This window comes from Ylistrum balloti, unplaced genomic scaffold (assembly GCF_031769215.1).
Source record: "Ylistrum balloti isolate Yb309-2 unplaced genomic scaffold, AGI_CSIRO_Ybal_v1 Utg370452, whole genome shotgun sequence".
NCBI classification, from domain to species: Eukaryota; Metazoa; Mollusca; class Bivalvia; order Pectinida; family Pectinidae; genus Ylistrum; species Ylistrum balloti.
Genome location: NW_026782300.1, coordinates 898466 through 922535, shown reverse-complemented (window position 1 = coordinate 922535; position 24070 = coordinate 898466). Strand labels below are relative to the sequence as shown.

Sequence of the window (24070 nt, the reverse complement as noted above, 5' to 3'; positions counted from 1 at the left end):
CCGTCTCCCTTCAGAAGATATAAATTACTTAACTGGGCTTAAAATTAAAACGTACATTTAAGGAAGTTTTGTACCACCAGCGACCAAACAGGATCAGTAGCCTGGCTGTTTATAAAGCTTAGTGGATCACACCTATCAATTAAACTCGTCGTGTTTTTAAGGTCAATAAACCTACATTAAATGAAACAATGCTTATTGTCTAAGACGATTGCAATAAATATATTTTCAGTAAAATTAAGATAAGGAAATCAAGGAAATGACGCTGTACTAATAACAGTCAACAAGTTTCGAAAATTATTTTCACCGTAAGAATTTTTAAGAATATCTTTTTAAGAAAAAAGACAAAAAATATTCACCAATCTGTTTTATTGATTCAATGACTAATCTCTATGTGTACTTACCACTAGCCTGACTTAACAGCGTGTATCAGTATGTATAATTAATGCACATGCTTCACAGTAAGACTCATTAATAACACGTGCCGTCTACGGTACATGAATGTGTTGTTACATTGTCTCCTCGGCGGAGTTAACCATCCATTATCGACCTTTAGAAAGGTAAGAATATAATTAATATTTCATTCCGAAAAAATTATAAAGAAATTTTCAGATATTTATCACCAGACTACGAACGTGTAATTGTAGTTTCGAGGCTGCGATGGTGTGTTGTGTGATTGTAAAACAGTGGGAATACGGCGTAATATGGGTATGGAGGATGGAGAGGAGGAAAGAAAATATTAGATTTTGGTTAATCAAAGCAAGCCCACCCAGCATGTATGGAATTGTAATTTTCAATGTTGTCGTTATATGTACAGCATATATTTACCACCAGAACAGCATGCGTCCTGACCAATATATACGACATTGCACGCCAAAAATTAAGCATTACCGAGATGTGCATGTTCCGGTCAAGGTCATCAATGTTATATTAAGTGAACGTCGTTCGAGTTAAAAACACTTGTTTAACAGACTCAAAATAAAACGCCCGTCGATTATTGTTTTTTAACAAAATGACCAGTAAGAATTTAATGTACACAAACAGGTCAGCTTTCATCCAATCTCATGCTACAGGCTGCTTCTATAAGATGAAATTTAACATACACGAAAGATAAACCCCCGAATTTCATTTCACTGCCATAAAACAAAATAAGTTGGATACGCAAAAACTTAGTTCGCGAAAATTGAGCGAATTGCAGTATTCGAGGCGTTAAATCCTGTACAACTTATAACACTGGTTGGCGTATATTGTTGGGCTGTTGATGCTGAAATCGTGATGCCAAACTCCTGACGGAGTGGATAGCAATCAATATGGATTCCTAGTAAAGTGAGCTCCTGTCCTGGATGTGTACTAAGGCATGAGTTGTGCACACATGTAGTAGATAATACACATTTTACGCTGTATTCTTCAGACGAACCCCGAATAATTCACGCATTTCATTCCCCATAATCTATAAAGCGTGACTTTTCTGTGCAAATGTTCTTGACTCGATCTGCTATGCAGAACCGATTGGGCTCAAAATTGATTTTAACGATGGTTGCAACAGTCGACTGGAAAGTTATCCTAATTCAAAATCCCCCTCCGACTCGGCCCCTGTGATAGCGACTTCATATTCTGGCTAAATGATTACTGGTCACCACTGACAATTAGATTGCTCTTAAATGACTCTGCACACTTGCACTGACCTATTCTTCGCAATAACATTTGTAATTAAGATTTGAATTGCAAGAAGATCATAAACATCAATTAATGATTTTCTGCCTTTAAATAAACCAGTAACATTTAAATTTAAGCTTTAGTATCTACATGTACCGGTTACAATTGACCTCTGTGACCGTTACCTTTTTATAATCAAATCTGTCTATAATCATGTGCAAGTAAGTAAGGTGGGATAGAAAACTTTAAAAAAAAAAAAGCAGGCCAAATTATCATCTCGAGGCACAATATGACGATAACCAAGTACTGTGTTTCAGCAAGAGAAGGAATTACAATGTTTAATAGTAATTGTTTCCTATAACTACCAATAAAATATCTTCGTATAGTGAACGTCAGTCTTCAACAAATCACGAGAGAGAATAACGAAATGTAACATTTCAGAATGTTAGTGTTTCCCGTGATTTTATCGGAATTTTAGAAGTTTCGTTCTATCCACCAAGTCATAGTTACAGATAGCATTATCGATTTTTTCTACAACTTACAATAGTTTGTAATAAGTTAACAGTATATGGTCATGCTAGGAATAAGTTAATAAAGAAGTAAGTTATAGTATTGTCAGCTTAATCGCTTCTTAGTTATAATCTTTAATATATATACATAGTTAGTGCTGTCTGTACGGCAGACATAGACTTTCGGTAGTAGTTCAATATAGACCGGTAATATCTATATTGTTATTGGAGATGCTATTCACTTTCCTAAATATTTAAAACGAATTGCTTTTTTCATCCTTCGAGCAGTTTTTTTCATGATTTATTTATTTATTTCGTGCAGTGATCAATTTACTTATTTTATTAAAACAGCAAATTTCCAGACACAGATAAATGTTAATCTGATAAACCACTCAAGATAAATACATGACCTCAATATATATTACGACCAAGAGATGTAAAATTTCCACTGATTATTATATCAAAAGAGCCAACTGTCTATGTTAAAAACGTGATAATGAGATTGTGTGTGGAACAAGTGACAACCCAACAATGCTTTTTATACGTGTATTCCCATAACGTTAACAGACGTAGAAATTTAAATCCCGGTTTTATTAGGACATTGGCGGCCATTATTGTCAGAACGACCTTTTTATTACTATACAAATGTGAAATTAAGCTCCTTGTCAAGTGGAGGATCCAGATATCCTGGAAAGAGATCATGTGACCTAACTCTGTGTAAAATTGTTATTTGATTCTCGCATCCTTATAACTACTTAATGGTAGCGCCATCTAATGTTCTCAAAAAGTAAAAACACATTAAATAGCAGAGATGACAGGTTCTAACGTTATAGGTAAAAATAAAGGCAAAATTGTGACCAAAAGGACACTTTGATTTTAGATATGAAACTGTCTGGAATTTGACAACAAATTGGAATTATATCACTCATTGAAGTTCTCAGTGTATATAAGATGGTATGTGTTCACATTTTGTTTCTAATAAACACAAAACAAAACAATTTATTCTTAAGTAACATCGTTTGTGAGGGTGTATAATGTGGTGTTGGTGATGATGGGGTGTGTTTGGGTGTGTGGACGTGGATGGTGGTGTATGAGGGTGTGTGAGGGTTAGTGTGAGGATGTGTGTGATGATGTGGGGGTGTGGATGTGGGTGTGAGTATGGTAGTGGTGTGTAGTGTTTATGGTGGTGGTGGTGGTGGTGGTGGTGTGTGAGTGTGTGAGGGGTTGTGGTGTATGTGTGTTGTGTGGGTGTGTGTTGGTGTGGTGGTGTCTGGGAGTGTGTGTGTGTGAGGGTGGTGGTGTGTGTGATTGTGTGTGTGTGTGTGAGGGTGGTGGTGTGTGTGGTTGTGTGTGTGTTTGAGGGTGTGTGTGTAAACAGTACTTCGTAACTCTGTCTTCCAAGCCTGTGTGTTTTTGCATTGGTTACTTGTTGAGCATGCGTCACTGTTGAAGTACAGACGTCGAATTAAAATTGCATGAGATAATATTGATAGGAGAGGGTTTGAGATAAAGAGATTCCTGTAATTTACAAGAGCCGAGTTGGTATCGATCGGGACAACACGTACAGTGCAACAATCGGTACTTGGCGTCCCTGAACTACTTGGAAGGTACAGTTACTGGTGTTCTTTAAGACAAATCAAAAACGTCCTATCATTCATACCATAACACTGGTGGTGACAAATTTAAAGGACAGACAACGTAATAGACAAATAACAGGCAGGTTCAGAGGTCAGCAAATTACACAGCGTTAGGAAGATTGTACAAAACTCGAAGGTCCGGTTCAGAGGTACGAACAAAACTCGACAATGGCAGTAGGTGGTGATGATTTGAAATAACTTGTCGCTCCCTTGCTCTAAACTTGACAACAAATATTTTAAGAAACCGATATACTGGCAGCCAGAAACCCACATAAATGTAAGGTTCAGAGGTCATTTAGAGAAGTGAATGCAATTTGTGACCGGTTCAGAGGTCATGATAGTTCACGACACAGACGACAGGGTTGAGGACAGAGAAGTTCGTGAATCTTATGTTAAGACCGCTGACATATTCAGTTCCATCAAAATCTATACTTGATATCAAAACAAGCATTCCTTGTGGTAGTATATACCTGGGAGAATACAGGAGATTGCGACAAGTGGTATCCACATCAATGAAAACATGTAAAGAGTTTTTATTTATCTGTTGTTTTCTTTGTTTGTTACCTCACGTGTTATTCAATGGCGATGTAATATTGATCGTCTCAATTTGTTAATGAGTTTTAGTTAGACAGGTGTTGTTAACGGTCAGTGCTGCAGACGGAATAGTTACATAATTACCAAAGACTGTGGTCACTAATAATGAGGAAACACCTGTTGGTCAGTTCGATACCCGAGAGGTGGGCAGTGATATGTTTTACTTAGATGATGGAGTATCCAGATTATCGAAGTTTTATTTATTTATTTATTTATTTATTTATTTATGTATTTTATAATCATTTTATTGCACAATAACTACAATCCTTTTAAAAATGTAAAGTTACACCACGGTGGTTACACATTGTGATTTCTTTTCGTGAAGAATGTGAAATTTAAGATTTATTCATAATGATATATATCAATAAAAATATATTTTATTCTGGCTGCTGGTATCACGCCCTAGAATAATATCTCCGCTATTAAAACATCATAAACCCAATTATGACAGTTTCATTAACAATTAACTCAAAACAGAATTGTGCAGGCAAATGTAATCGATAATAAGGTTACATATGGTTTTTTGAGTCGGTTATGAATAGAGACGAGGGACAAAACTTTGTATTATTGATAAGGTGTATACAATAGACAAGATTAATCTCTATAAGCCAATACTTCATACTCTAACCTATTTACCTAACTAATCAATAACCAACGTGTAAATAATCCAATTACCATTATTGTCAAAGTAAACTGGTATATGTAACTGTAATATGTGGTAAGATGCGGAGTCGCTCTCCGTTCCAGTCGGACTTGTTTTCCCGGCTTTAAAATGTGCTAGTGTCTCGGGGGACTTTCCCCAGTATTGATCTCGTTTTCCAGCTCTGTGTTCGGAGTGAGTAACGAATTCCAGGTGTATACGTGTATGTAAAAGTCAGCATTGCAGCAAGAACGATCCGTCTTTTAGTAAAAGTACTCCGGGAAACGTGTTGTTCCCGATTTAATCCATACAGAGGGAAAGTTAAGGAGTCCAGATCTTTGTTCGGATATATGGACAGCGAGAAGTGTGTAGCTCCTACAGATATCCATGGATTAGTGTTACCCAGTGTCATCTGTAGTGTAGTGCAAATTCTTCTCTCGGTTGGATTATCTTTGCCAAGATCTGTCTATGTTCGAGAGAGTTCTTCCGATATATCCTTTTTGACGATTCAGTTTATTCAACCGGATCGGCATCGTTAAGGTAAGAATATAGAAACAGGATGCATGCCCTTGGTAAGTGTGGATGACATCACCATATAGCTCTTCTTCAGGACAGATCGGCTCCTCATTAGATTTCAAAGTATAGTAACAAAATTTTAGTATAAACCTAATAATATCTTCTATATACCCATAAAAGGAAGTAGGGAACGCCCATATATTTTCTTTAGAAAAATATCATATGAATTTCAGGAGACCGTTCCAACGAGGTATTATTAAGAATAGGTAGTCCCGGAGTCAGGATCCTAAAGGAGAATGTCGCATTGTCACGTGGTTTACTTCCTTGTATGATGATGTCTTTTACTGCGAGGAAACTGTGTTCTCCAACGAAATAGTAGAATTGGTAGTCTGTCAGTCCTTCGTAAATGTTTTATCTTCGGCCAACTTTGGTTTGGATATTCTGTAATCATTCTGAAAACCATTATTTTACGAAAAAAAAAGAAATTAAAAGGAAAACTAAAACACAAGAAACAGAATAAAAGGAAAGTGTTTGTTTGCTGAATCAGAACACCAAAAGGAATCCTGTCTCACACTTCTGTGATGATAGTTTGTAATTAGCATTAATTTGTCCAATTTATAAATATTATTGAAGATATTCTCCCTTCACTTCAATATCCGGATAATCGGGTCAGAATCGGGAGGAATAGTAGATATAACTTTTGTTAACACAAGGTAACGTTTTCACTTAGATCTAACCAGGAGTGTGTTTGAGTGTTTGTTTGAGTACAACTTTTGATATCAAGACATCAACTGATTGTCCTGGGAATGTCGATCAACACAAGAAAAACACATTTTTTTTTGTTTATCAAATACAATTTTATCGTCAAACGTTTAATCATTTATATAACCTATGATCACCTGATAGCAATGTTTTCAGTAATTATTCTGTATTAGAAGTAGAAAGCACTGAGAAACCGATTCGAGTACAATCAAACGGAGTCTTAAAACTTTTGTCTGTGTAGGTCACACTCTAAAATCAACTGGTCTTGTATTGATAAACTAAATATAACTACTTATGTAACACAACAACACAATCCATATATAACTATATTATTCTGCTAATAACATTCAATAAGTTATGATTTTTTAATCAACAGCATGCAATTTTCTTTTATAAAATACGAATTGCACCCATGTATATGACCGTGATTCCTGGTTACCTCTTCAGAACAACATTGTTTTCTGATCAGTCGGGGTTCTAGTCAGGAAATTATTTCTACATCAAATAATTCTTATGAGAGGATTGTACGGAAATTGCGCTGATTTGATTTCCGGGTAAAGCGAGTACAGCACGATGAAGAGTACCAACCATAATTTGTCAAATGTTCTACGCATGCGCTTCAAAAGTTACTTAAGCAAGGCTTTATTCGTAATGTTTAATTTCTGATACCATCAGATTGTAAGGATCAGAAATATGTACAGAGTATATAAAGCATCGCTCTCTGCTTAACGACGTAGGACAAATATCAGTAAGGGAGATAACTCACCCCCTTCTCCCAGATGTGAATCAATAATACAACATCAACGACGAGAGCGGGTCGTAATTATATTAACAACTCCCTGTACAATTGATATAATAACAATAATTCGGAGAGATGAAGTCAAGATGTTGAACTGGTGAATGATCTGAATTGCTTCCTGTAAATTATGTATATAATCGCGAATGAGTACCCAGGATGTTAACAGAATTACATGTTGGTGAGAATTCTTGGCGAATGTACTTTACATATCACAAACCAAATTGTCTACATAAACAAGGCATGTAGGCGATGTAGCATTCTCATTAGTAACCTCACAAAGTCATGGCATGAATTACATTTAGCCGTTTCTAAAGCTCATTTACTTGTAGTAAGGATGTCGTAATGTGATTAGTTTTAGTGTGTAGAAGATTACATTGTAAACAGAAAAACAGAAACCATTATTCTCGTTTCGTATTAAAGAATTTCTGTTAGAAAACGGCATTTATCCTATCCGGATATGCATGAAGTTCAAAAACCCGGTAAATAGACCATATGTGACAAGTTTTATGATGGCACGTGAATGTCAGGTGGATACTTACAATGAATGTAAATACATATTAAAATGACGCGACAGCTTGATGCGTTTCACTAGTGATATTTACATTTGGAATGTGTTGTAGATATGTGACTGTAAACTATCTATTTTGATCCACTGTAAAGATCTACATTCATATATATATATATATATATGAAATGAATATGAAAATAACACGGATTACAAAAGAAACAAATTACAAATGGGACATATGCGAACAAACGTCCATCCCGCTTGCGTTTCAGAGGTTCGTAGTGTGGAACTACTGTATGTTGATAAACCAAAAACGTACAACCAAACATTTAAGGATTCCTAATTTATCATTCGTTACTTCCTCAGTGATGTCAAGAAAATCTTGATTTGCATACTTCATTTTTGGAACTCACTTTTCAAGAGCGTTTTATTGTCAAGATTATGTGTCTTAATTTTGCAATTTTGAAAGTTTACCACAAAACTTGCCGAAACATGCATGTACATCAACCTTTTTTTTAATTTGTGTGTAACTTTTATCTCAAACACAAGCAAATTCATAAAAGGGAATTAATTTTGAGTAAACACGACCAGTTTTACACAATAGATAAAAGGAGAATACATTTGAAAGAAACAACATGGTGGATAGATGTACAAGATGTTTACTCATTTTCTCCTTTGCACTTTCCGAATGGAAGGAGAAGTTGTAAAACATTAAAACTGACAGAGAATACTATTAGGTCTTCGAGAAAGGGGAGGTAATCAAAACTTGTAGGATGGCTCATGATATATTCCTACGCCAACTGGAAATTTTGATTGAAAAATGACCTCTGATTATCATGGTATATATATTGAGTTCACGTTCAGTGGAAATGTATGAGCAGTTTGATGTATCATTTTGCTGTATTCTGAATTTATAATGAAATTGCCCTTCATTTGTGTCTTTTGTACAATCCCTTAATCAACAGCAATATATTTAGATATTGCGACTTTTAATTACATGTATAGTACATTGTAAAAATATGGCTGTATATTGATACTTTTTAGATAGCAGCACGCTTTTATCTGAGTTTGACAAGATTCAATGAAGTGATTCAGCTATACAAATAACCACGCTTGTCCTTCGTGAATACAGACCTCTCGAGACCTTGACATTTCATTTTTATGGCTTTTGACATTATCCTTGACTGAAAGTAACACGGTATCTGATTTCCCTCATGGCAGCGACAGCCTATTTTCGCTAGTGTCAATCTACTTCATTTCACGGGATCTGTTGTCGATTTCAGTATCTCTCATAACTATGGTCACGTCACAGTTTTTAGATATGCCGTTCGGAAATAGTATTGAATTATTCTCAAATTGCATTTCCGCGGCATTAAGTAAGATGTTTCCATCTTTGTTCTGAAATGATATCGGGAGATTATTTAATAAGCTGTACCGAAATTAACACTTTCTAATCAATCCTTAACGTTAGAAAATTTCCATAATTATGAGATTTAATACTCATATACCTCGACACCCCAGGAAACATACCTCCCAATGGTGATACATAACATAATATATTGTCAAAACGGAGATGATTCAAAAGAAATTTTAAAATAAAATAAAACTTTAGAAAAACCCAAGTCAACATCTAAAAATTAAGACTTATTTTCTTATTATGACTATTTTACCAACACATTTTTATAGAAAATGGTCTACAATTTTCTTAAATTGATTATATATTCAATATGTTATTTTTCCCTATCTTATATCCTTGAAAATGAAAAAAACTTAACCCATCAAAATTAAACGAATTAAGTAACGTTTTCATACCTTATACAAGTAATCTAGACGCGGCCAATACTATTAAGTACACTTACGCGTAAATTGGTTTGTATCAAACAGCCTACTATGTGAAAGCAATTCTCATGCAAATTTCAAGAGTGGGCCATTTATACGCGAACTTAAATTGAATGAAATGCGGCATTTGAATTACGATCGATATTTTCCACACACTATGGCACATGACTTGTTACATCGAAATGGTTATGTAACTCTCTGTAACAGAGTGAATTGCTTGCATGTGAAGTGCGTCTTTTTTAAAATGCACAAACTTCCATTATGTAAAACAATGAGGTTGTGCCAATGGCTTAACGTTATTTGTGCTCGCCGTTGCACGCTAACAGCAGGATCAAGATATAATTATTCTAGTTTGCATTTGATAAAGAATAATTTTGATTCTTTTTAATTTTAAACTGTTCAATATATGAAGAAAAAATACGTAGAATAGTTTTTTTTATGATTTTCACAAACTCCGGTCAATAATATTTGTGAAAAAAAAAGAAATTCTATTTCTGAACAAACCAGAAACGCCCGAATGTCATAAAAGGAAGACCCCTCACGATAAGCTAATCGTCCGATATTTCTCAGTCTGATCATGTCACAGATTAATTCTATGGAAGTTCGAAATATTATTGAGCTGTATCGAGTACAATCCATTTAATGTATTGTCAATAAAATATGTTTGAATGACCTCGTGCTCAAACACAAATAACAGTTTAATGGTGTTCCACAGTAAGTAATAGCTAAATATTTGTACAGAAAACATTTTACGTACGGAAATGTAGGTATCTCCACCATATTATCCCTTTCGTTTGATTTGCTGGGCTAGTTGAAGCAAGGTGGTAGTGCGTGGTTACCTCACTGAACAGTATACGGGAGGACCAGCGCAGGCTATCTAGAGCAATTAGTGTCTTGCCCGTGGACAAAACCATGACAGCAAGCATCAAATGTTATATCGGCTTCCTGATATATAACTCGGATCTTCATTCAAGATTGAAAGCCAGATACTCTACCAACTGGAGTTTTGATAGAAGAAGCAATTTTAGCAAAGCTGTTTAAAGCTAAAAATTCACGATTGACCGTTCTACTTGGGGAATTTCTGTGTTATACTTTATCCTGTATTCTTTATCTAAAGGTTACATTTTTGTACGTCGTGTGGTAGCTAGAAGTTCTCATAATACCGTAACTAAGCAACCAAAGATTCGAGCTATGATTGCTTGACTTTTTATGGATATTCTTGCCTTTCTGATCCTTAACCGGTAGTCTTTAAACGAAATTTATCACACTAGCAGTACCGTTAATAGTATTTTATGTTTGGAAAATAATGGAAAATATAGGGCCTCTTTGATTACATTTATCCTGCATTTCAAATCCTTTTTTTCCGGAAACTATAATATTGATTCCAAACAAAAACTAGTATGTTGTTCATTGAACATCACGGTAAAGATAAACCTATGTCTGTTTGCGTTTCATGTCGGATTTTAAGATTTTTGAGAGCTCTGGACTTAACAGACTCATCTCGCTGTTATAGAGAATTCTTCGTATGCTATGATTTTGTCCATTGTCTAGCATAGTCTCCGCCGGACTCCATAGGTGTCTTCAAATTCACATTGCCCAAGTTCACACGAGAACCCTTTACTTGATGGATATTATCTGTATCGACAGTTACCACGTGCCAAGCTAGTGTATAGGTCTTTACAATAAAGACGTGATGAATGCAGAGCTGTTCTCAGTGCACCTGATACCAGATAAAAAGGTAGACAGAAATACAGATGTCCGTAAGCAGACTGATTACTATATCCGGTCCCGACATTTTCTATGCGGGGACCTGATTGTGAGAGATATCGATTCCGGTTGTGGCGACGTTGAAGTAAACTAAAACAGTGAGAAGCCGGATTGGTACACAAAATACACGTAAAAGGATGCGACTGTACTCAATTCTAGTCTTAAATAGCGTGTGTATTGACAAGTGTCCATTATTGAGTTCCCTCACAAAATATATTAGAAACCAAAACAAACACGTTCTTGTTTGTAACTGTTTGACAGAATTGAGTGAGGTGTCGAGCTTCTTATTTATTAATCAATTTTGTCTTTCCCTTTTGTTTGAACAAATGAAAACTGTTCAGTTTTACGTAACAAGTGTCGACATCTACGTGTGGAAACGTAGGTGTTATTACATTCTGCTAAGAATAGCGTATACATATTAAAATCTGGGGAAACCCCGTTGTAATGAGGAAGTTGAATTATATATATATACATATATATCAAAGCAAGGAGCAGGCGAAGGCAAAACACGTGAACAATTACACAACTCTTAATTGCAAATTGCAAAGAAATGAAGTATCAAAACGAAAGCTACTGGAAAAGTAGATGGAAGAAGAGACCATGTGTTAAAGAGGGAAAGCGTCTTCTGCTTCGTCGTAGACACCATTGTAAATATAGGTCAATCTAATATATGCCACGTTCTAAAAACGAGAATTAACACCATACGTGCGATCAAAGAACACGCTTAACTTTGCTTTGCACCATCAATTAGGACGATTTATATCGAGTTGACGAGTGACGTAAAACACAACATGATTCACTTAATTATCTTAAATGGATTGTTTATGAAGCTCAGAAGAAATTTCGTTAACATGGACATACTGTTGAGTATTATCGATGCTTCCTTGTCAAATGTTACATATACCTAACCATAGACCAATCCTGAGATCGGACCTTAGGACGATACGTTCATATCTCTAATTAGCTTTAATGTAGTGGTGCAGTTACACGCTCTGTGATCTGTTGATTGTCCTTGTAAATCTTCGTTATAATTTGTTACTCGTGAAGGGTTGCTACGCTATTACCATGTAATAACATTTCGTGTCAAAATACCCTATAATGCTGATTTTTCTTCCGTTTTCCGATCGGGAATGCTTGTATATCCGAAGTATTACACAAATGTAGCCGTAATGCTCTTTTATCAATAGAGATATCGGGCTATGCTCCCTGCCATTGAGCAGACACAATAATCGTATATTCTCTTATTTATTAAACATGACAACTGGCTACAACTTTGACACGACGTCGATAAGTTTTTGTGTTTATCTATACAATAGTGAATATCACTGTCTAACTTACTGTGTGCCTTTTCCGGCTGGGTAGTTATGTCAATTTCACGATTGTGTATACTAGTCGGATATTCTGTCCTTGTCTGTTTTTCCTCGTTAAACTTAATCAATAACTATTGTATCCGATTATTTTAACAATTATCTATTTCATAAAAACGTATATGTTTGTTAGCATTATCTACCAGCAGCTTACAGACAAAAGTGAGTTATTGTCTCTTTCATTTGTAAAGGTCATGTAGATTCCAGGTTGTCGCTATCAGGCCATTTTTTCACAGTACTGCTGTTCACGTATCTTGTTCTGTCTTCATTTGTTTGTTCCTTTGTTTTTGTTTTTGCTTTTGTTTGAGTTTTTTTTATTATTCATTTATTTTTAAAGCTTGACAACCCGTCTCCTTGATGGACGAGCCTACGTCCAATGCAACCGACATCTGAACACGATAACATTATTATTCTGTTATTGTTAACTAAGAATTTACTTCTTGACTCATTCCATGCAAGTTCCTTTACAGAAATAAGAGAAAATGTTTCTTAGCAGACCAATTTGTCTGGCTGCTTCCAATAAATCTCCACTGAAATCAAGTTTCATCTGGAGTTCAATGCAGGCCCCCGTATAAACATTTCAAATCTCGGTAGTTCTTGGTTTGTATTGATTCTGTTCCTAAGAGGCGACAGATTTCCTATCATTTTATATTATGATTGTCGTGTATCACGCTTAGCTTTGACATTCCAACTGGATATTATGATGAGGGCTTCACGAATCAAATGCCAAATTTGTCAACTTCCGTTACCAATGGTAAAGGTCGAGTTAGCAAACTAAACTTCGAATTCTAATCTAATTCCAACGACAGATATATCATTAGACTAACATTATCTATACAAAAATAAGAACAATGCTCAAGACCTAGCAGTTGATTGCCTATAATAAGAACCATTTAGTCAGGAGTAAAGAGTACTTAAAATGATGGACAATGTTCTAACAATTCAATGACTCCATAAAAGGTATTTTCTTTGAAAATAGCATTAATTAGCGTTGCTAATTGATTTTGACACTGCCACTACTGTCTGAAAAACACCCCATAATGATATTCCTTTGCTGCATCATTGAATTCTAGACCTTACTTTTGCATTAAAACAGATAGTATTCAACACTTTCAGACGCCCTCAATGTCCAATACCGTTTTGTTGTATTTATCGAATTGCTCCATAGCACGAAAGTTAATGATTGGTGGATATTTATAGTACATTACTGTACGTCAAACAAATGTGTTATTTTGAACTCAAACCTATGATTTTCAAAATAAATCATTTCTAGAGAAAAAGCGATAAAAGTCTGTTTAAGTAACAATATAGTAATAATATGATAGAAATTATACTTACACAGCACAGGAAAGAATCCAAACTTCGGGAGCATTTTACTTATTTTCGTCCAAGAACAGGAATGGCGAAAATTTGTCAAAACTTATCAAACCTTTTTACATCGTCCCAAGGGCGAAATGAACGTGAGGCGAATTCGTGTATAATGCAAAAGGGTGAAAATAACTAGGTATACTGTAAATGCATATACTATCTCTTGTACAGAACATACCTGCAATTATTAGGTATTAGAGAGGGTTATTGCGTAGGGATGTATTTCCTATTGTTTTGGTTTCACTTTATTAAGATGAAAATTCCAAAATTTACTGAATTTTGGGCTAGTGCACCTCTCTTTCTAGATTTTCACATTCCTTTCGATCACTTTGGATTTTTCCTCAGTCACCTCCTTAGTTTCAATATGTAATTAAGATCTTATCATCGCTGACGAGTCCTAGAAGGACGAAACAGCTGTATGATGCAGATTAATTCAAATCTTTATTTGTATCGAATGATTCACTTATGTGTCTTTTGTACAATCTTCCCCATATTCTGTCCACAGTTATTTCCCATATCCCTCTTTTGTGTTGAACAGAAGGCGTAAACTTCAACATTCGTGTGATCAAGCCAGACCAGAAATAATTTGCCCTCGAAACATCGTATTGGCAGTATTCAGTTAGGATAACATAAATGTTTATAGAACATCATGTTTGGCCAAACAGATGATAATTTGAGCCGATTACGTTTCGAGGACCTTTCGCGTACAGATGTAATAACTAGAGAAGCTTTCTACGAAATTGGTTTTCTGAAATATGATTGTCAATTGCGGCCGTTATGGGACGAGCGATCTAAGGCTATTATTTTCTGATACTCGTTATCCGTATTTATTGTTAAATGTATCAATTCAAGTCACGTACCAATAAAACTACACTTAATAGCGAAGACCGCTAAATTCAGTGTATAAACAAGATATCTATAAACCGTTTTTTCCCGTCAATAATAGTGGTTGCTTTTGATAGATTGTTCCCAAGTGTATAATTTTCTTCATGGAAATGTACACAGTGACTACAACCCATGTTTTGATAGTGTAGCATTGTAGATGACAATCCTTTAATGTCAAATATAAAAAAAATATTTGCGGACGACATTTTACAATTTCCATTCCGTTGTAAATATTTACCGTTTCATGGTTTTATTGCTACTACAAAGTCTGTGATTCTAACGACGGATGTAACGCTTTACAGGAAAATGACAATATAGATGAACATATAGGAGACGAAAGATTTAAGTTAAAAAATTAAAACATGTGAGAGAAGATGAGAGGAAGGGAGGGGGGAGGTTTTCCAGTGAAAAGTTAATGTTAACCAATTTGATTCTCTTTTGATATCTAAAAGATGCCATTAATATATATGTTTTATTTCCAGGTTGCTTTGACCAAAGTCCATCATGTCTCAATTAGGATGTGTTTGTTTACTGGTGCTACATGTGGCGCTTTCCTCAGCCATTACAGGTAAGTAGATGTATCACATTTGACGATATAATACAAAATCAAAGATGAAAATAACGACTACATGTTAACAGACTCTTAACTCAAACACAAAGTCGTTGTAACAAGGGCAAAATATGAAGAAAAGACATATTTACAAGGAGACTTCTGAAAAGGCAAAGGAAGAACAAGACCAGGCGGCCCATAAGAGTAAGCATCTTCTGCTTTATCGGAGACATCCATCATGGTCAATCCAAGACAGTAGAGTGCCGTTAACAAATAAGAACAAGGTAAACAATCAAGAACTAAACAGTAATGAGCACGTCCAACATCGCACAAAGAAATAGGATATTTCTTGATAACATCATCATGACGACCGTAAGACTATGTTTTCAAGTTAAGTATTTACAGTTTTTCTTTATATCTTGTACACAAATTAACTGAAATAAACTGCGGTGACTTTGCGTCAGAAAACAAGTACACAAAAATAATACAGGTATGAATGTATCTTACAATAGAGCAAAATTACTGTAATTATTGTGTTTATATTTACGTACCAATGATTAATGATATAAGTAAATTAATACCAGGCAGCCGATATGGAATATTCTCATTAAAAGTTTAAGGATTTTCTTATCACGTCTATATAACCAATCGCTATACTTATGTTGTAAGGACAGAGCATAATTATTCATTTTCAAAAAAGGCCTTTGAGCATTTTGGTTAACGATATCTAAAAACTAAAACTTTTTTATGATCCGGAGATTATCACAGATTCCAAAAGCAGTTATTGAGAAAATGTAATTGATATAAGCGGAAACTGCTGAAACGGTAGTCGGCATTTATATGGAAAGAGAAATGCCAATATTTCCTTGTGAGAAATTGGCTTCATTCCGCTGGGGCCTTCGGCATATATTGTGGCCAAATCCAAGTCAGGTTCAACGAGAACCAGAGAATTTGGCTAATGCACAGGTAAACAGAACATGAATAATGCATGGTACTTCTGATGGGATCTGAAGAATTCAAGTGTATGACGAGTAACAATCTCCAAATCAATTGTATGTCTACTTCGGGAGTATTACAAGCATTCATGCGTTGTCTAAACCAGTTACCAAGTCCTTATCTAGAGGAATATGTATATAATCCTTCTCAGTACGATTACCGGATCACATTTTTGTATTCAAACATCCCATATGCTAAAAAATAGTCGTTCTTGAATTTGCTTCAAATTTGTTTCTGAGGAAAAACTGTCTCATCAACACGTAGTTGCTACCAGATAAAGTCATTAATATAACAAGTGATAAAGATGAGTAGAAAATCAATTCAATGCTTTAATCATTTGAACAAATGGAATTCAAATAAAAAAGTATTTATGAATTTTATTTGGAAATGTGCTTTGAGCATGTTTCTATAACTTAATTTCATCTCCCGTGTTCTCACACTCAATAAGAGCAAGCTGTTATAATTCACCAACTAATGTGGTTTCAGTTAAAATCCTTAGAATACGAAACCAGCGTTAAAAAAAGTAAAACGCAAATATCAGTACAACAAGGAATTATATATGATGCACAACAGATGTGATAGAAAAGATTATTTTCTGTCATTTTAAACTACAATGGCACTTAAAACTTTATTTAAAAACAGTGAAGTTATTCTTAATTATACTAATTACTCGTGTTGGTCCGGATGGAAGGACGCGAGGAATATCCCTGTATAAGTAAACCGGAGAGAAAATCACATGGTTTTAGTTGGGTAGGTGGCCCCACAACTTTTCACGTACATTCTAGGAGTCGGACTCCGAACATGTAGGTGAAAAGCGTGTGTAACAATGAGCCATCCGACTATCTTACACTTTAAAAACTTAACCTTAAAACTTGGAAAATTCTTTCTTCTTCAGAAAGATAAAACAATGGATGCCATTCTCTTCAAATCAAATTTTGCTTGATGTCTGATGGTCAGATGAGTCATAGGATGTTATAGGTGTTCTTGTGATATCGATCCATTCCTGTTGATAGTAGACCTTGACTTACAGTAGACTTGCTGGGATGACAGCAATCACATAAAAAGCAGATCTGTATTATTGACCTGGCAGATGAAGTTTGCTTTTACTCTAGACCATATGGGAATGTTTCGGCGCCTGGACACATTCAGTAAACACTATGGATCGTCACTTGTGTCGAATTGTACTTTTGTATGTAGTCTTGTGTTTGTTGTACACACACACGCCAATGAATGCTACACTTATGCATGGTCGGATGTGTATACATGTACAATTATTACTATTCCCCGATTCCCATTGCTATCGATTTGACTCTGGGCTTCTGTGGAATGTATATTTGTAACAGTCTCTATAGTTTAGAGGCATTAGTCCCTGTAGTAGCTTGTCTGAATGCCAAAGTACTCACTATAAATAACGGAGGCACGGTTTGGTGGATAATTTCAAACACACAGCACCACTACCGATTGTAGAAGCATAGCGCAATGAAACAAATGGCATTGTGCTTTGGCAAAAACTTTGTTCAAATGAAATGTAGTTGCAAAGACATCCCGTAGTCATGACTTCCGTGTTGCCGATGAAACACTAAGTGCTTCGCTATTTACGCACTGCAGTTGACTCATTATCGAAGCACTGCAGACGAGCCATTAAGCAATCACATTTTACACGTCCGTGTTAATGCTAGTGCATAATGGTTTTGAATTGTCCGTCAGGCCGTCCCTTCGTCCATAATGCCATGCTCAAAGGTCATAGTTCTAAATCTACTAAATAAATGTCGATCATTTAATGCATTATTGTTCTTGTGATCCAACGAAGTGTCAAAGTCACATCCTCAAGGTTATGGTCATAAAGTGTCCAAAATGTGTATATACAATCAATCAATTGTGCTTAAGACTCATATTATTGCTCAACATAAATTTAGAATAGGATTTTGGTAGATGCTACTTGTTGAATTTTAGTCTCCGAGGTTGCCGTAACCTAAATTCCATTATTTTTTTTTCATTCGAATATTAGCACAGTTCAAATTATACATATCGATTGGGGTCCTTTTGAAATAGAAAATTATCACAATTATTTCCTTTGAGGGTTAGTGTAACTCTCCGCCGTCTCGTCTTTGACAATAAGTTGACCTACATGTATTTAGCTGAGATATTGATCTTTTTTGTCTCTCTTCCGCCTAGTTTCTTCTCCCTATACTTTATTTTCCACTCTTGTCGACAGCTGCCCTCATATGACACTGGTTGTTGGTTGTCCCTGTCGACATCTCTCCTCATATGATCCTGGCTTCTGGTGTCCCTCTCGACATTCGCCCTTATATGACACTGGCTGTTGGTTTCCCTCTTCCTTTCGACATCCTTCCTCATATTACCCTAGTTGTTGGTTGTCTCTGTCGACATCTCTCCTCATATGATCCTCGCTGTTGGTGCCCCTCTCCCTCTCGATATCGCCCTCATTTGTCATATGACCCTGGACCCTTTCGACATCTCTCCTCATATGATCCTGGCTATTGGAGTACCTCTCGACATCTGTCCTCATATGACCCTGCTGTTAGTGTCCCTCTCGACATTCGCCCTCTTATGATCCTGGCTGTTAGTGTCCCTCTTGACATCCGCCCTCATTTGTCATATGCCCCAGGCTATTTGAATTCCTTTCGATATCCATCTTCGTATGACCCTGGCTGTTGGTGTCTCTCCCGACATCAGCCCTCTTATGATCCTGGCTGTTGGTGTCCCTCTCGACATTCGACCTCACGTGACCCTAGCTTCGGTGTCCCTCTCGACATCTGTCCTCATGTGACCCTGTCTTTTGGTGTCCCTCTTGACATCCAGTCTCATATGACCCTAGCTGAAGACGGACCTTTTGACCCCATAAAAAATACAAGCCATCAAATCCAAATAATGAAATCTGAACGCACAAAGCTGTGCAGGCATCGTTATATAATAGAAACCAATTAATTCCAATGGATTGTACGTAAATACCATTAAATATTATCAAATCGATGATTGACAAACCATATAACAAACCAGTAAAGTAGGGCGTGATATCAAAACTTTGGTATGGTTTGTTTATTCCTCGATTAATAAAGCCTCTAAATGCTCGTAAAACCTATTTGATAAACTATCTAGAACAATTACGGGATAAAGCAAACAGTGGCATCTCCGTTGTTTGGAAAGGAGCTCTAATACAATATTTGACAAACTGTATATAGATCGATGGTTACTTCCGACTTAAAAGACATTACCATATTGATTCACGTGTGGAGGGTTTTGTGCATGTATATGACTATAATGCCTTAGGTGCAATAGCCACGTCATTTAACCTTTCGACATTTTACAGTATCAAGAGTTAATCAATCGGGTAAATTTCAAATCAGCTTACGCATATATAGATTTCATTTCTGTTTCCCAGAGCCTTTCATCAGTAGTAACAGTGCAAAAAAATGAGTTGGTTTGTCAATTACATGTCTGTTAGAGGCTGTCTGAATGACGTTGTTCTTTATTGGTCCTTATGTCGAGAGTATTCTCAGGGCTGTCTGTGTTGAGTTGTTCGTAAGTTGTTCGAGTCCTTATTTTGGGAGTATACTCGAGCTGTTGGTTGTTTGTACGATCGTTAGAGGCATCTGTTCCAAGTGTCACTGTTCTAAATGATGGCTGATTGTTTTTCTATTCTTTCTGGAGGAGTGGTAGCTATGGGTCTATGTTTTACGAGAGTATTCTTGTTGGTCTTGGTGTTTTACGGGTTTGTGCTAGTGGGCCTTGGTGACTGATATGTGTCTGTGTTATGTGGGTTTGTTCTAGTGGGCCTTGGTGACTGATATGTGTCCGTGTTTTGTGGGTTTGTCCTAGTGGGCCTTGGTGACTGATATGTGTCCGTGTTTTGTGGGTTTGTCCTAGTGGGCCTTGGTGACTGATATGTGTCCGTGTTTTGTGGGTTTGTCCTAGTGGGCCTTGGTGACTGATATGTGTCCGTGTTTTGTGGGTTTGTTCTAGTGGGCCTTGGTGACTGATATGTGTCCGTGTTTTGTGGGTTTGTTCTAGTGGGCCTTGGTGACTGATATGTGTCCGTGTTTTGTGGGTTTGTTCTAGTGGGCCTTGGTGACTGATGAGTGGGCCTTGGTGATTGATATGTGTCCGTGTTTTGTGGGTTTGTTCTAGTGGGCCTTGGTGACTGATATGTGTCCGTGTTTTGTGGGTTTGTTCTAGTGGGCCTTGGTGACTGATATGTGTCCGTGTTTTGTGGGTTTGTTCTAGTGGGCCTTGGTGACTGATATGTGTCCGTGTTTTGTGGGTTTGTTCTAGTGGGCCTTGGTGACTGATATGTGTCCGTGTTTTGTGGGTTTGTTCTAGTGGGCCTTGGTGACTGATATGTGTCCGTGTTTTGTGGGTTTGTTCTAGTGGGCCTAGGTGATTGATATGTGTCCGTGTTTTGTGGGTTTGTTCTAGTGGGCCTTGGTGACTGATATGTGTCCGTGTTTTGTGGGTTTGTTCTATTGGGCCTTGGTGACTGATATGTGTCCGTGTTTTGTGGGTTTGTTCTAGTGGGCCTTGGTGACTGATATGTGTCCGTGTTTTGTGGGTTTGTTCTAGTGGGCCTTGGTGACTGATATGTGTCCGTGTTTTGTGGGTTTGTTCTAGTGGGCCTTGGTGACTGATATGTGTCCGTGTTTTGTGGGTTTGTTCCTAGGTTGGGCCTGTGATATGTGTCCGTGTTTTGTGGGTTTGTTCTAGTGGGCCTTGGTGACTGATATGTGTCCGTGTTTTGTGGGTTTGTTCTAGTGGGCCTTGGTGACTGATATGTGTCCGTGTTTTGTGGGTTTGTTCTAGTGGGCCTTGGTGACTGATATGTGTCCGTGTTTTGTGGGTTTGTTCTAGTGGGCCTTGGTGATTGATATGTGTCCGTGTTTTGTGGGTTTGTTCTAGTGGGCCTTGGTGACTGATATGTGTCCGTGTTTTGTGGGTTTGTTCTAGTGGGCCTTGGTGACTGATATGTGTCCGTGTTTTGTGGGTTTGTTCTAGTGGGCCTTGGTGACTGATATGTGTCCGTGTTTTGTGGGTTTGTTCTAGTGGGCCTTGGTGACTGATATGTGTCCGTGTTTTGTGGGTTTGTTCTAGTGGGCCTTGGTGACTGATATGTGTCCGTGTTTTGTGGGTTTGTTCTAGTGGGCCTTGGTGACTGATATGTGTCCGTGTTTTGTGGGTTTGTTCTAGTGGGCCTTGGTGACTGATATGTGTCCGTGTTTTGTGGGTTTGTTCTAGTGGGCCTTGGTGACTGATATGGTGACTTGATATGTGTCCGTGTTTTGTGGGTTTGTTCTAGTGGGCCTTGGTGACTGATATGTGTCCGTGTTTTGTGGGTTTGTTCTAGTGGGCCTTGGTGACTGATATGTGTCCGTGTTTTGTGGGTTTGTTCTGTGTATGTGTCCGTGTTTTGTGGGTTTGTTCTAGTGGGCCTTGGTGACTGATATGTGTCCGTGTTTTGTGGGTTTGTTCTAGTGGGCCTTGGTGACTGATGTGTCCGTGTTTTGTGGGTTTGTTCTAGTGGGCCTTGGTGACTGATATGTGTCCGTGTTTTGTGGGTTTGTTCTAGTGGGCCTTGGTGACTGATATGTGTCCGTGTTTTGTGGGTTTGTTCTAGTGGGCCTTGGTGACTGATATGTGTCCGTGTTTTGTGGGTTTGTTCTAGTGGGCCTTGGTGACTGATATGTGTCCGTGTTTTGTGGGTTTGTTCTAGTGGGCCTTGGTGACTGATATGTGTCCGTGTTTTGTGGGTTTGTTCTAGTGGGCCTTGGTGACTGATATGTGTCCGTAGTGGGCCTTGGTGACTGATATGTGTCCGTGTTTTGTGGGTTTGTTCTAGTGGGCCTTGGTGACTGATATGTGTCCGTGTTTTGTGGGTTTGTTCTAGTGGGCCTTGGTGACTGATATGTGTCCGTGTTTTGTGGGTTTGTTCTAGTGGGCCTTGGTGACTGATATGTGTCCGTGTTTTGTGGGTTTGTTCTAGTGGGCCTTGGTGACTGATATGTGTCCGTGTTTTGTGGGTTTGTTCTAGTGGGCCTTGGTGACTGATATGTGTCCGTGTTTTGTGGGTTTGTTCTAGTGGGCCTTGGTGACTGATATGTGTCCGTGTTTTGTGGGTTTGTTCTAGTGGGCCTTGGTGACTGATATGTGTCCGTGTTTTGTGGGTTTGTTCTAGTGGGCCTTGGTGACTGATATGTGTCCGTGTTTTGTGGGTTTGTTCTAGTGGGCCTTGGTGACTGATATGTGTCCGTGTTTTGTGGGTTTGTTCTAGTGGGCCTTGGTGACTGATATGTGTCCGTGTTTTGTGGGTTTGTTCTAGTGGGCCTTGGTGACTGATATGTGTCCGTGTTTTGTGGGTTTGTTCTAGTGGGCCTTGGTGACTGATATGTGTCCGTGTTTTGTGGGTTTGTTCTAGTGGGCCTTGGTGACTGATATGTGTCCGTGTTTTGTGGGTTTGTTCTAGTGGGCCTTGGTGACTGATATGTGTCCGTGTTTTGTGGGTTTGTTCTAGTGGGCCTTGGTGACTGATATGTGTCCGTGTTTTGTGGGTTTGTTCTAGTGGGCCTTGGTGACTGATATGTGTCCGTGTTTTGTGGGTTTGTTCTAGTGGGCCTTGGTGACTGATATGTGTCCGTGTTTTGTGGGTTTGTTCTAGTGGGCCTTGGTGACTGATATGTGTCCGTGTTTTGTGGGTTTGTTCTAGTGGGCCTTGGTGACTGATATGTGTCTGTGTTTTGTGGGTTTGTTCTAGTGGGCCTTGGTGACTGATATGTGTCTGTGTTTTGTGGGTTTGTTCTAGTGGGCCTTGGTGACTGATATGTGTCTGTGTTTTGTGGGTTTGTTCTAGTGGGCCTTGGTGACTGATATGTGTCTGTGTTTTGTGGGTTTGTTCTAGTGGGCCTTGGTGACTGATATGTGTCCGTGTTTTGTGGGTTTGTTCTAGTGGGCCTTGGTGACTGATATGTGTCCGTGTTTTGTGGGTTTGTCCTAGTGGGCCTTGGTGACTGATATGTGTCCGTGTTTTGTGGGTTTGTTCTAGTGGGCCTTGGTGACTGATATGTGTCCGTGTTTTGTGGGTTTGTTCTAGTGGGCCGCGGTGACTGATATGTGTCCGTGTTTTGTGGGTTTGTTCTAGTGGGCCTTGGTGACTGATATGTGTCCGTGTTTTGTGGGTTTGTTCTAGTGGGCCTTGGTGACTGATATGTGTCCATGTTTTGTGGGTTTGTTCTAGTGGGCCGCGGTGACTGATGTGAATATTTTCTGTTATTGTTGTCGTTTAATACTACAAATGAATCTACTTAACAGACACAGACTTTATTGCATGTGTATTCCATTCCATACATGCTGGATTGTATCTAGGTTTTAAGATTGTTTCTATAAGAAAATATCCATAAGAAAATTATCTAAAAACATTCTTTCTTAAAAAATATTTATTTAGAATTTGGAAGCGCGAAATTATGACAAAAATGACTGCATTACCACCGAAAAATATTACATGTATATATTTTTACCTTGTTATTAAACGACTAAAACATAAAATGAAGTGCATTCTGACCAATCCGTTCTTTATGTTATGGATTTATAGTAAAAATAATTAATCTTTATAATTTAATCACAGCCGAGAAATTTTCAAATATGTCATACATTGCTGCCTTCACCTTCCTGTAG

General features: G+C 37.5%; 1 protein-coding gene across 1 annotated transcript in view; it reads left to right on the top strand.

The window, feature by feature from the left end:
• The first annotated feature begins 468 nt into the window (after nt 1-468).
• LOC132555119 (uncharacterized) overlaps nt 469-24070 on the top strand; it is a 33231-nt gene continuing 9629 nt past the window's right edge. The window contains exons 1-2 of the mRNA XM_060219462.1: nt 469-557; nt 15327-15412. Of these exons, the coding sequence (XP_060075445.1) occupies nt 15349-15412 (64 nt within the window). The 5' untranslated portion in view covers nt 469-557; nt 15327-15348. The remainder of the gene's footprint in view (nt 558-15326; nt 15413-24070) is intronic.